The 13,653-nt window shown below is 42.6% G+C and overlaps 2 protein-coding genes across 2 annotated transcripts; both read right to left on the bottom strand.

The window, feature by feature from the left end:
• Positions 1-1,500: 1,500 nt before the first annotated feature.
• On the bottom strand, positions 1,501-7,528 carry LOC109473927 (serine/threonine-protein kinase/endoribonuclease IRE1-like). The gene is made up of 9 exons (XM_019774095.1): positions 7,351-7,528; positions 6,238-7,007; positions 5,756-5,909; positions 5,315-5,506; positions 4,972-5,154; positions 4,007-4,209; positions 3,476-3,620; positions 3,014-3,129; positions 1,501-2,533 (listed from the first exon to the last, which is right to left on the bottom strand). Exons 1-9 carry the CDS (start codon positions 7,480-7,482, stop codon positions 2,452-2,454), a joined length of 1,977 nt encoding a protein of 658 aa, XP_019629654.1. The 5' UTR covers positions 7,483-7,528; the 3' UTR covers positions 1,501-2,451.
• LOC109473322 (ankyrin repeat domain-containing protein 50-like) lies at positions 7,485-13,231 on the bottom strand. Its single transcript, XM_019773191.1, has 11 exons — positions 12,887-13,231; positions 12,305-12,402; positions 12,071-12,169; positions 11,334-11,703; positions 10,843-10,878; positions 10,174-10,334; positions 9,449-9,802; positions 9,038-9,235; positions 8,558-8,812; positions 7,876-8,136; positions 7,485-7,508 (listed from the first exon to the last, which is right to left on the bottom strand). The coding sequence occupies exons 1-11, from the start codon at positions 12,936-12,938 to the stop codon at positions 7,485-7,487; spliced, it is 1,908 nt and encodes a 635-aa protein (XP_019628750.1). The 5' UTR covers positions 12,939-13,231.
• Between the last annotated feature and the right edge of the window lie 422 nt (positions 13,232-13,653).

Below are 13,653 nucleotides of genomic sequence, written 5' to 3'. Positions count from 1 at the left end.
GAAAACGGCACAACTCCGCCATAGAAACATCCCCGAAGATTTGTTCTGCACGTTAGGGTGAATACTTTTCGAACCAGAAGCTAAAAATTTACCAAGAAGTCACACAATATACTCAGTAAATGGTATGTAAAAAAGTTCCTCTTGGGTGTTGCATCAGTCCAAATTTACTCCAAAAACTAGAAATTAGCGCGTTGTATTATCAAAATCACACAAATTTACCACAAATATGCCGCAACGTGTTGTTACCAGTTTGTAGGAAATCAATTCGACGACATGGTTTCTTGTATACCTTGTGAAAACTCTGCTCTCCACGCTGTCGTCCTTTCAACGGGCGCCATTTTCTTCTAAAAAAATTCACCAAGTCGGGAAATGCACATTTTTTCGTCAAAACTCCAGAAAACGGCACAACTCCGTCGCGGAAACATCCCCAAAGATTTGTTCTGCACGTTAAGATGAATATTTTTCGAACCAAAAGCTAAAAATTTACAAAGAAGTTGAAAATAATTCCTACTCTTCCTCGCGTGACACCAGCAGACGCAGACTGAGTGGGCAGTGCCACGTGGGTTTTCCACACAGCTGTGCACAACAGCTGGTCTAATTTCTACCCTGATGACCACAACTACTTTACCGCCAAGAGTCAATCCCCTCAAAAATAATGGTTCTCTGCCCACCATTTCGGACTAGTCTGTCTCAAAATTACACACAGGTAGCGTCAGCAGCAACGAGTATTGGTAACAAACAAATCTGCTAATCTAATCAGCCTCGGCTCATGTACGCGCGCCACGTTTCCCTGCAGACGGTGCCTGTCCTTGGTGCTGAACGCCATCCGCACAATGTTAAACACACAGTATGGTGAAAACAACACACGCGCGCTACTTTTAGAGCGTCCATGAATTAAAGCGACTAGCTGAAAGGGTAAAAGCTGGCCAAACCTTACGGAAATATAGGCATGCTCTTGAGGGGGTTAACGTTAGGGGTCGAATCTCATTAACATATGGATTAAAACCAAGCAGATGATGGGAGGAAAAGCGGAAATTCATACCCTATCACGTTTTCGAGCCCCCGGTCTGAAAACGCCCGTATCTCGCTAAGGAAGCCTCCCTTGTTACCAGGTTTGGTCATCTCGCGATTTGGGAAACGAGATGGGCTCTTATGGGCAGTGGGGGTTTTAGTTCAGGTCTTTATGCATGCTCTTGTTCTTGACATTGAGGCTCGCCCGGACTACTCAAATAGAACGAATTTGTCTTGCATCTGTACATTTTGAGAGAACATTAATGGAACGAGTTTTACGAATGGCTGAATACAGAGCTTTTTCGTTAATATTTCTGTCATTTTGGTCTTCGTAGCATAACAAAAAAAGCTTGGAAAAAAGTACCGTTTATTGAAAATAAACCTCTCATACCTTCTTCACACCATTTTCAAGACTAATGTTGACACTTGTGACAGCAGTGCTCAAGACAAAAACATGGAACAAGAAACACACTAGCAAATCTTAACTCTTTAATACAAGATAATGGGAAATTCATTGCACAGACACAAATATATTTACATATATATATACAGATGATCAAGGTTGATATAGAAATAGTTAAGCAATTCGACAACTTACAATGTTATATAGAAAATGATGATAATACTGTGTTGCACGTGTGAGGGGGTCTGAAAAACTTTATGGGATTTAGATGAGCATCATAATTCATGAAGTACTCAATAAACTATGGAATATACTTTGTAATCTCATCTTTAGTACCAAGAGTTGGTTAAGCTACTTCCAAAGCCCATCACACCAAATTCAATACAAAACAATGCAAAATAAATGACCCTAATAATACAGTGTAATACTGCAATAGACAAAGATACTAGTATACAGGTGTAGATTCTTTCCACCTTGTCTCTTTTCACAATAAATTGCCTGATTCCTCTCTTAACAAATACAGAGGAAGTGGTTCAGGTAAAATGATAATGATAACAAATATTCCTGGTAACAAAGGAATATAGAAAAAGGGGGCCATGTTGAGCACCACATGAGTAACTTGACTATTGACTGAGATAATCTGTATGCACATTTGGCTGGTGACACATGTACCAGGTATCAACAATATATTCCACAGCCCTTATATAAAAAACCTTATATAATTGATTTTGCCCTCACACATAGGGAAGCACTTCTAATTCATAACATGAAATAGTATAAATTGTTACAATTGATAAATTGTCAGCTATATACAAGAGCAAGCCATTGCAAATTGCCCCACTATGTCTCAACATTGGTACATAATAATCACGTTTTACCGGTACTGGAACTTTTAACAGAGAATGAATTATAAGTGGTGTAGATCTCAGACAAGTGGGTACATTTAGAGAGAAGGAAGGTGGTGTTAGTTAAAGAACATCTTAAGGTTCCTCCGCTGAGTCCAATCATCGTCAGTACCGCTACTTTTTCCGATGATGTCATACACGGTATGGAAGAAGTGATGGGGAAGAGGTTTGAGGAAGTCCTTCATCACTCACTCGCTCACGGACCTCGCGTGGCCTGGAGACACAAAACAGCCAGGACAACATGTAACTATCAAGGTACAAACTTCAACTTACACACATGTAATGCAAAATGTTCTTCTCTAAAGGCCTTGGAGAAAAAATTAGGGTCGGTAGGTGGGATACCTTTTTTTTTTCCTTCTTTAGACTTTGGCGTTCTCTAGTGATTCAACCTATACAATTAATACAGTCTAACAAAGAAAAGCTTGCATGAGGACACTTCCATTTTCAATTTGTGAATGTTGGAATTGGATTGTACAATGTTTCATCACTCAGGTGTCAGATCATGGAGGTAGAAAAGGACGATCAGCTTGGAAAATCTATGTCTAGTTTTTCTAGGGTCAGTCGGAAAACAGAAAACATTTTTTCCCAGGCCAAACACAAGATAGGAATGCAAGGGCATCAACCTTGCCACTAAGCTGAAGGTTTATCATGTTTACATGTACAAATGTATGGTAAATCTTCATGTTCTACTTACAAGTCCTTGAAATGCTGCTGGGAGTTGCGGATGAGTCGGAGAAGGTCTCCTACAGAGCTGTTGTAGCGCCGTTGCTTGCTCATCTCTGACAGCAGATCTTGATCCACCACTTGAGTCTGAGGACACAATGACATTTTTTCCATCTCTGTCAGCTCTGCCATTCACATAAACTCATGCACAAGTTATGTTGATGAAGGTTGCACATTCAGGTAATGGGATACACAAGATCCTGCTACTTAGGCAACTGGATAGGTTTTGGAAACTGTCAGACGTTTCAAGTAGCATCCACTACTTTATATCAGCGACTAACGGAATCTGTAGTTGAACACTCAGGTATTTATCCAAAAACTATGAGGTGAAGTGCACAAGTTCAAATATATCCTCTTTCCTTCTAGCCTTTCATTGGCTATAAAGGTTTGAAAATTGCCTCTGAGGGGAGAAAGTTGAAAAACCATGACGTACCCAGTCTTTCTTGCAGATTTTGTTCTTATGGAGGTTGATTTCCCGAAGTACAGCGCAGTTTGCCTCCCGACTCTCCACTTCCGGCTCGTTGCCCACACGTCCGAGGAACAGCACCCTCTTGTCAACGTCCCACAGGAAGGGATGGCTGAAAATACCAGCAAGGCAGTATGTCAACACTGGGATCAGCAGTAGACAGCACAGCAATTAACATGCTTGTAATGTAATGTGCAGTTTGTATAGGGAAGCTACAGTTTTAAAAAGATCATCTTTAGGGCAATGTAGAAACAATTTTACCAAGAAAGAAATAAATATTGAATACAACATGGCAGCGCATGGGGCTCATGCGAAACGCGTTCGAATCATCCTACAGAGCATTTTGAAGCCCATGTGATAACCAAACAGAACTCCAAGCTGTACTGCTAGTTATCACATGGGCCGGAACACCTGTATCGAACAATGCTGTGGCTCAGGTATCACATAAAAATAAAAATACAACCCCCTTGACCAAGACAAGAACTCCCCATGTCTTACCTCAGCACCTGGTTACAGTCTGGCCGTTTGGTGTAGTCCTCCTGTAACATCCAGTCCAGCAGGTGTGACACAACAGGGTCCTTGATGGGCCCCAGGTCATGCCGCCCCTGCATGATCCGCACCTCCACCGCAAACGGCTGCTCCAGATCACCAAACGGATGCTGCCCACCTGTCAGCACAAAGAAGGCCACCATCCCTGCAGCCTGGAGGGTTTTTCCACAAGATTGTATCCATCAAGTCTTTTCAATTGTGAACCCAGAAATTTTTCATATTTCATACATTGTAACACAGTGATATCTGTAATTATTAACACAAATGTAAGAAGTATGACATAAGAAATATCCAAAAGCAAATATCTACTTAAGGATAGATTGTTTAAAACTGAAGATATGAAATTATTGCACTTCTGCCGTAAGAAAATATAAGAAGATATTGTAAGGAAATATAAAAGAATACATTACTCTTGACAAGTCTTGCTCTTTCTTATTCAGATAATAGAAACCACTGTCTACTAGGACCACATCCATATCAATCTACTCACATTGCACACAGTTACATGTAGAACCCACCACCACCACAACATGCAGTCACAAATGCAGGGATCTACAGAAGTGGGGAAATGGTTCAGGTTGTGACATTATGACTGCATGCAAGTTCTACAGGGGAAACCACTCCACCTGTTAGTAAAGCACTACAAGGTTAATTAGGTTAGAGGCATACAGTAGTGTTTAGCAACTTAGGAAGTTAAAAGTCATGTCAGGTACAGATAGAGCTGTTAGAGTGTGAGAATTCAACAATTGGTAAATTCTTAGCTAAGTGATAAAACAAATAATAAAATGGCTCACATCTACACGTAGGTCAACCTGAAGTGTTCTTTAAGCTATACAGACAGGACAATGATAAAAGGTACCCAACTAAACACATGAAATGCAGCTGTACTTGCCACATAACTACACCTTTCTTACCTGGATGTCGGACTCCTTGCGGCAGGCCTGCTGACTGCAGTAGTCCAGCGTCTCCTTGGCCCGCCAGCACCGCGTGCCTGCCGTGTTGGTGTACAGCGTGGTCTGCCGCTCCTCCAACAGACGACTGTTCCCGAAGTCTGCCAGCCGCACACGACCTTTTACATCAATCAGCACATTGGCTGGCTACAGAGACAAACACAAGAAAGAACAGTTTGGTTGTCAATCTACAGCTTTGTGAGATTTTGCTACCTATCATCATAAAGAAAAGCAGAAACATACTGAACTGTGAATTTATTCTAGCTATGTCTAGGTATGAGGGTCTGGAAGGTATCATATTCCCTACCTTTAGATCCCTGTGCAGGATGGCCCTAGGCTGCTCGTGTAACGTCTGCAGTCCCTTCATGATCTGACTGATGATCTTAGGTGCCAGTCTCTGCAGTTCTCCCTGCTCTGCTAGGCGGTGCACATAATCCTCCAATGTGTACTCACAGAGCTCCATGGCAAGGTACCCAAAAGTCTCATCCTCTGTGAAGTACTGGAAACAAAAACAATGTACCAGAAATGCTTAGACATTTTATTGAGAATGCATAAGTGTCTGTGTAAATGACCCTCCCATTAATCATCAACTTTGAACCTAAATTGAAAGTCAAACTTAAATGTGCTTAGAAAATGTCATAGAAAAATCCACACAGCTTGACTTTAAACCTGAGCAAAACTGAAGATCTTGCAGTTTTTTTTTCTATTCTGATGTCACAACAAAATTATGACACAACAAGCAGCTGACCTTGTACTTGATGATGTACTCCTCATCCAGCTCAGCCAGACGCAGCAGCTCACACTCGTTCTTCATGAACTGGAAGTTGTCCTCGTGGATCCTCTTCACCGCCACCTCCGTACCATCGTTCATGATGCCCAGGTACACATAGGTACCATCGCTCCTGGATACGCAGTACAAGGTAATCAATCTATACCGGGTAGCAGCATGTTGCAAAGCCATGCAAGATGGGGATATTTATTCAACTTTGACAGAAACAAGCAATGTATAACAACAGTAAGACCTACAATGTACATTTCTTTCAGATCTGAAGACTTCTGTCTCATGCCTTACTTTTAACCTTCAACCTGCTGGATCGTCTATGCAACAGCATAAATTTACTACAGTAGTACTTTCTGCTATCACACTCTTACAATGTTATAGAATAATGTTTGTTGGGCGGCTTGGGCCACAATATGTATAAGAAATAAAGAAACACTTCTTCGACTCACCCCTTGGCAATGAGGAAGTCCTTCCCTTTAGTACACATGTGCAGTGCGTCCACCTGCCTGCGCAGGGCTGGGTCCATACAGGCCAAATCCTCCAGCTGCTGGGCCCAACGCTTACTCCGACTCAACCATGGCAGGTTCGGCTTCGGCTTTTTCTTCTCCTCCTCCTTCTCTGCATCATTACCAGTTGATCCATCCTGTCCCTCTACAGCCTGTGATGTGTCCTCAGCTGTTTGTGTCTTTTCACCATCAGCTGAAACTTCTTGGCTGTCCTTTGTGTTTTTGTCTTCACCAGCTGCCTCGGCTTTTTCAGCAGCTTCCTTTGCCCTTGCTGCTTCCTGTTTCCTCTTTTGTTTACGCGAGTAAGCGCCTTCCACATTTGGCATTTTTTTCACAGAGGTTTCCTCAGTTTTCTCTGTCACCTCTTCCTTAGCTGGTTCGACAGGTTGTTCCTTTTCTTCGCTAACCCCCTTCGCCAAGTCTTCCTTGTCTGCCTTTCCTTTGGGTTTCTTGCGGCGTTTTTTGCGTTTCTTCCCCACGGTGGCTTTCTCGCTCTCCTCGGCGAGGAGCTCTGCCTCCATGGCCTGTGCCTGCTCCTGGCGCTCGGTACGGAACTGGGCCACCAGTTTGACACACGGTTTGTTACAGCCCAGCATGTCCAGGTACACGTCTAACATGGGGTGGTAACAGAACTCCCGCAGACGCTGCACCCAGTCCTCATTCCCCACCTCCATGGCTGCTGCCAGACAGGCTGCACTGGGCTCCATACCAAGCTGCAGGATAAAGTTCATCATTTGGTAAAACACTACATTCTATATACCACTGTCACAATTGTAGAAACAAGTGAGTGTAAATGTTGGTTCAAGGTTGGTGCATGTCTGGTCCTTCTGTCTTGTCTTTGTGAAGTTGACTTCACTGGAAAAATTATTTTCTCTTTTCCCATTGTATGTTGTATTCTATCAGAAAAATATTCAGTATTGAACTACATGCTTGAAATCATGTTTTGAAAAAAGATTTGATAAAGAAATCCCAAAGTTCAATGGGAGACAAACTTTCCAAATCATCTTTCATGTCTTATTGCTAGGAACAATCTATTAGTATTACAACATCATTCACCTGCATGTACATGTCTGCCAGGTCAGGGTAGGCCTTGATGGTGAGTGGTAACCACGTCTCACTGTAATTCTTGCACTCTCGCTTGATCCGCTTTACTGCCTTTTCTGCCACTGGCCGGTCAAGGTGCTGCATGGTCAATAGGGCCAGCTTGGACACATCTGGACCCAATACGTCAGCCTGAATACACAGATATTCACATCATAAACAGTATACTAGTATCTACATGTATATGTAGGTTGCTATGGATAATTGTTGCACCTGAGTTGGTGTGCTTTTGCTGATGTAACATTTTTGGTCAGCTGTTGTTTTACCAAAAAGATCCCACAGTTCCTTCCCATGCCTATATGGTGGTTAGGGCAGTGCCCATCTCACCTTTAGCCCTTGGGCCACACAATTGTGCAATCACTATAGCAGAACCAATTTTAGGTTAATACCCAACTGGACAGGTTACCTGTTTATAGGCCAATTGTTTCACATATACAAAGTAGTCCCCGTATAATTATATTTGTCAGCTGGACAGGTTACCTGTATATATGCCATGTTGAGTAGGTCCACCACACTGTTCAGCAGGGTGTTGTGTGGCAGTTTGTGCAGCTCTGTGCGGACGGTCTCCCCCTGTGTCTCCAGACAGCCCACCATGGCCTGCACCACCACACCCATGATCTCTATCTCCAGCAGGTCTAAGGATAGCCGCATGCTCACTTCCAGCAGAGATGGAAACATGGTGGGATAAACCACCAGCACATGTTCCACAGTCCGCACAAACTTCTTAAAGGCCTCTGTAGCCTGGGGAGGGGAAAATCTTTTAATCACAGAGGCAACTTCATACTCTACCACTGTTTAGTTTGACAAGTTTACATACATGTACAATACAAAGCAGAAGAATCCCAAACCTCTGTATTGCAGTCCAGAACTCTGCAATATTAGCTCAATCTGTTACACTATATCATCCTATTATTTCATTCATGTTATGTATATCATGTCATGTTGTTATTGTTGTTGTCCTCAAATATCCCTTTTCTGGCTTACATTAACCTATTATGACTACCTGCCACTCCTTAATATGCATCTTAGTATGAGAGTGCACCACAGATGCTAGCTTATGATACAGCACAGTTTGTTTACTTATGGTACAACACAGTTTCAAACTTTTTATGATACCATGCTTTCTAACGTATGGTACAACACAGATGCTAGCTCATCTTACCTCTGCATCTTTCACAAATGTCAACATGCGAGGGATCTCCTGTCCGAAGAAGTACTGGTTGTCCTCCCCCCGGAGGAACTGCTGTCCCCTGGGTGCACGGGCCAGCAGACAGAGTAACGTCACACACAGCAGGGCCAGGGTGATGTTGGTCTTGGTGTGGCGGTCAATCAGTGACCACAGCACCTCTGTCCCCTGGGCATCCAGCAGCTGGTTGATGGCCCTTTCTGCCACAGATTTCTGCTGACCGGACAACACCTTGGAAAGCAAGACCGAATGTCATTATTACTTATAGCAGTAAAGCATATTATTTCAAATATACATACAGCAAATGACAATGAACAACATGTAATATGCTTTCAGAGAGTTTGATGATTATGACCTTGTCCATTGCATTTGCCCATTTGACTCTTATGCCAGGATTAGTTTAAACTTTAAGGCATAAACCAGAAGGTAGGCAAAGCTGAAAAAGGCTGAACCTACCTCCCATATGATGCGAATGGACTGTTCCACCACAGCGTCGTTGTTGTTGTAGTCAGGGTTCCTGATGAGTTCGATCAGGTGAGGCACACAGCGCTGTCTGTTCAGCGCCGGCAGGAACAGCTTAGGGTCGGCCACACACATGCGCTGCAGGATGATCAGCTTCCTGTGGGGCGGGGTGGTCTCATAGTCCAACAGTCTCTACAGGAAATAAGGGAGGAAACCAAGGTGCATCAATCAGGTTAGATTTCGATTGCTTTGCTTTTTGTTTGTCTACTTTCTGTTTGTCTACGTTCAAGAATTTCTACCTCAGAGTCTACGGACTAATTTGTATCGTTGGAAGATTGCATTGCCCAAATTTCACAGTGGAACAGCACATTAGGTATGGCACCAGCAGTAAGACCAAGGGCGTACCCTGACAAGTGGATCCAACATTTCCCCACAAGTCTTGATGAGTGTGGGGAAGATGGCCTGGGACTGTTCGTCTAACATCATCATCATGGCCTCCTCCACGTGATCGGGACTGTAGTACCCAGACAGGAGCAGGTGCAGCACGATGGTGTCCAGTCCGTGGCTCATGGCATTCATCAGCGCCGTCATCCCGGACTTGTCTCTGTGTGTGATGTCTGCGTCCGCCCGCAGGAGCAGGGCCACGATACGGCTGTGGTTTTTGTTGCAGGCCACCATCAGAGCGTCCAGGCCGTCGGGGGTTTGGTGGTTTACATCTGCTCCGTGGTTGATCAGGATCTTCACAACCTTAGCATGGCCCTGGTGGGAGGGAGGGGAGGGGGGCAAGACATGGATGAACTAACAAATTTTCCATACCAGCAGGTCAAAAACAAACATGTGGCACTTACCTCAACTGCATTGGGATTTCACCATTATATAATTAAGAATACAAAAAGATAACATGTTCACAAAGTTCAATAATATTGTCCAACGAATGTTGCAATCACAAATAATAACATGTAGCTGTGCTACAATTGCTAAAAAACAGAAATACTGTACATTTCACCAAGTCCAGTAGCTTTTCAACCGTAGCAATTAACAAGAAAGACGAGTTATGTCTACCTGTAGCCTACTGTATCACTTGATGGACATGCCAGCAAAAATATAACTGCTTTCAAACTAAATCCCACCTGTATTGCTGCCACAGTGAGGGCAGTGAGCCCATTCTTGTTGACGTGATTGATATTGGCTCCTGCTAGGATTAATTCTCTCACGACCTCGTCATCTCCTTGGTGCACTCCTAGTAACAGGGCAGTGTTGCCTTCCTTGTTGGCATAGTTCACATTCACACCTGTCAAGAAATAGGCAGGACACTTCTTAACCATTGAGAAATGTTGTAAACACCACTCAGCTGACCAATGGTGTCAACATTTCTTTGCTATCAGGGAGCATCCATTGAAAAACAGCCACATGATTAGTATTTGCAACTTTTCAACAAAGGACCACAATCACACAGTAGCCATGCAGCCACATAAGAAATTCCAATTCAGCAAACGAAAGTGAAGACAGAAAAAAAAGCGTAGGAGCGGAAGGAAATAAAACAAGTATTAGTTGCAATTGAAAGCCTTTTCAACATTTTCTGACAGGCCAAGCAATTATTTCATCCATACCTGTCAGTATGAACTGATTGTTGTGAACAGGTTGCAATCACAAAAGCCATGCTCCAGCTTGAAGCTGGGAGGATATGCCAACTGGCAGCTTTAAACCTAAGCACTCTTTGTGTGCACCATGGCAACAGCACCAATTTTCTATTTGTTAACTGGAGAATAGTTAGAGTGCTTAAGGTTAAGTGCCCTTACCTGATTCCAGGGCATAAGGATTCTTGAAAGTTCTTCCTATTATTGCAAAGTAGACAGGAGAAAGAAAATTGAAAGGAGAGAAATTCTGTCAAAAAACACATTGGCAAAAGGTGAAAAACCTAAACCTGAAAGTTAAAGGAGTGCTAGAACAGAGTTAGGGTAAAAGATGGCATGCATCATATCATCTAGCATCAAGCCTCACAGTCTACACACAATGAAGCTTTTATACAGTAAACTGATAGATACACACGTAGAGAGGAATGAAGTTTTATATTACACGATATTTATGATATTTACAACAGCTGTAATCTGTTGCAGGGTGTCAACCTCATTCTGTGATATATGGACCAGCAAATGGAAAAGATGCTCTCTGTTTACTTATAAGAAGCACCTGTTTTTGTGTTGATATTTCTATTGCCTCTGGATTTCAGGATTCGGAGGGTTAGTTTAGGAATGATAAGAAACACTGGCAGCAAAACAATCTTGCATACCTGCTGCCAGAAGCTGTGTGAGCACAGCGATGGAACCCTTCCCAGCAGCCATCATGAGCGGCGTGAAGCCGTCCTTGTTGATATGGTTGATGTCGGCTCCCTCCGCCAGCAGGTACGCCACCACGGCGTCCTGCCCGGCCGTCGCCGCCAGGTGCAACATGTTGGAACCCTCCCGGTTCAGGTGGTTCACGTCTGCGCCAGCTGCAAGCAGCTGAGACACCACCACTGAGTGTCCCCTGCTCACAGCCACTACCAGTGCGTTCTCGTGGGTCTTGTTACAGTAGTTCACGTCAGCGCCGTTTGCAAGGAGCTGAAACACCACTGTGCTGTTCCCATAGCCAGCTGCCATCATTAGTGCTGTATAGCCATCCTTGGGAGAAACAAAATACAAAGCAAAGCTGTCAGAGCATATCTATTTCTATGCTTCTGATAAAACTTTTTGACTATACAGCTACTCAGTCATATCATTATGTTAGCACTGGGTTGTGGAAAGATGAATCTACAAGTTGCACATGTATCTAGAATTTATGTCATTACAAATACAAATAAAAGTGACTCCCAACAACAAAAATATCAGAATACTTATAAGCATAAAGATGAGCAATTTAGAACTATAGAAGATCAGCATCTGATTTGTAGTTTTAACAGAAGTTATAAGCATAACATTGTCTGTATGGTAGTGCTACTGCTAGTAGATGCAGAAGGTACAACAATGTTTAAATATCCAACAAACAAACCTTGTTGCACTGGTGTACATCTGCCCCACCACGCAGTAAGAGGGAGATGATCTCAGGCCGACCTTTACACGCTGCAATCATCAAGGGAGTGGTGCCATCCTGGATTCCAGAAGAACAAAAGTTTCACGCCCACTCTCACTCACTTTTACTTTCATTTTTTGTTCTTCTTCAAAGAATAATACATATCAAAATAGTCATTGAACACAAAAATGGTAAAAAAAACCAAACTCTTACCTTCATTGACACAGCATTGACGTCAATACCACCGACAAGTGTATTCTTAATGACACGTTCATTTCCAGCATAGACTGCCTCTAGGAAGTGCTCACAGTCTGGGCAAAACACAACGGGTCAATTTCTAAATGTAACATTAAGTTACTGCTGTTATATTATATAGTACATATATCATATATATGAAGATGCAAGGAGCTCTTGGTTACAAATCACGAGGTCTTATTTCAATTTTGTTATTCAATTTAACATGTAATTATAATTAATTTCAATTTTGTCTTTCGGTTTGCTATCAAACATCAAAATGTGGTGACGCCTAATTCCTTCAAGCCATGTCTAGCACACAATAAATCGGAAGCCATACAATAAGTTAAACAACTACTAACGTTACTAGTATCATGGAGGTTTTTCTACCTCAATGCTAGTATAATGAGAACAATAGTATGTAAACACGTGTACGTGCTTTGAATAGAATACAATCCCCTCCCCACTCTTCATGATCAACAATGAATGAATGATATGTGTCACACATTCATGTGGTATTGAATACACAATCAGATCACAGCATGGCGGACTAACACTTACCCTTTTGACTGGGGACGAACTTGAAAAGCGGGGAGTCCGAACCAGACGCCATGATTTCTTTCTGCCTTGCACAACGACAGTGACGATCAAACTACATCAGATTTGAACTTCTGTAACGCAACTTGGAACGCTCCAACTCAAGTACAGTTGGCACGAGCAAAACATAACAACTCCCTGATTTCTCTCAAAACCTGAAGCACGAGGAACACGGTGGCTCTTTGGAGATTTGATCTGGAACGTTCCGAAGACGGTAAACAGTCAACATGTAACTTAAAACCAGATATTTTTGGCCATGCAAATGACGATCGTGTGCCAAGTTTGGGCATCTGGAACCACGGGAGCATCCAAACGCCACCTTTATGCTTTGAAGCAAATTCACCACTTAAATGTCAAGATTCGATGTAAATTCTAATACAAACTAGAGTAAACAAAAATTATTCAATTTTAGTAAAGCAATTTTTTTTGCAAAATATGCTCGGTTCAATGTTATGTAAGGTTAACAATATTTTATGGTTTGATGCGCCTACATGACCTTTGACCTATATATTGACATCTCAGCTCAGCTGTTGATCAGTCCAAAGTTTGAAGTTCAGACACTTCTTCTTCATCTGGCACTACAAATACTACTGGATTGTGACACCAAACGAGGAAATAAAGTTTGCTTTGATGTACGGTAAAGGATATGTTTTCTTCTCCCTCTGTTTGAACTAGAATCGTAAATTCCTTCTAATAATTATGCCACAGCACCTGTTGACCTAGATAAGATT

Source organism: Branchiostoma belcheri, unplaced genomic scaffold, assembly GCF_001625305.1.
Source record: "Branchiostoma belcheri isolate BF01 breed outbred unplaced genomic scaffold, Haploidv18h27 scaffold3, whole genome shotgun sequence".
NCBI classification, from domain to species: domain Eukaryota; kingdom Metazoa; phylum Chordata; class Leptocardii; order Amphioxiformes; family Branchiostomatidae; genus Branchiostoma; species Branchiostoma belcheri.
Note: the sequence above shows the minus strand (reverse complement) of the source record. Positions and strands in the feature narration are given on the sequence as shown.

Coding starts and splice junctions, on each gene's coding strand:
- LOC109473927 (XM_019774095.1), bottom strand. CDS start 7,482: ATGCAGCACCTTGACCGGCCAGTGGCAGAAAAGGCAGTAAAGCGGATC. Junction 4,210..4,971: donor GCAAGGAGTCCGACATCCAG/GTAAGAAAGGTG, acceptor AAAACCCTCCAG/GCTGCAGGGATGGTGGCCTT. Junction 2,534..3,013: donor CAGCAGCATTTCAAGGACTT/GTAAGTAGAACA, acceptor TTGTGTCTCCAG/GCCACGCGAGGTCCGTGAGC.
- LOC109473322 (XM_019773191.1), bottom strand. CDS start 12,938: ATGGCGTCTGGTTCGGACTCCCCGCTTTTCAAGTTCGTCCCCAGTCAA. Junction 12,403..12,886: donor GTTCGTCCCCAGTCAAAAGG/GTAAGTGTTAGT, acceptor TGTTTTGCCCAG/ACTGTGAGCACTTCCTAGAG. Junction 8,813..9,037: donor CCATTCGCATCATATGGGAG/GTAGGTTCAGCC, acceptor TTGCTTTCCAAG/GTGTTGTCCGGTCAGCAGAA.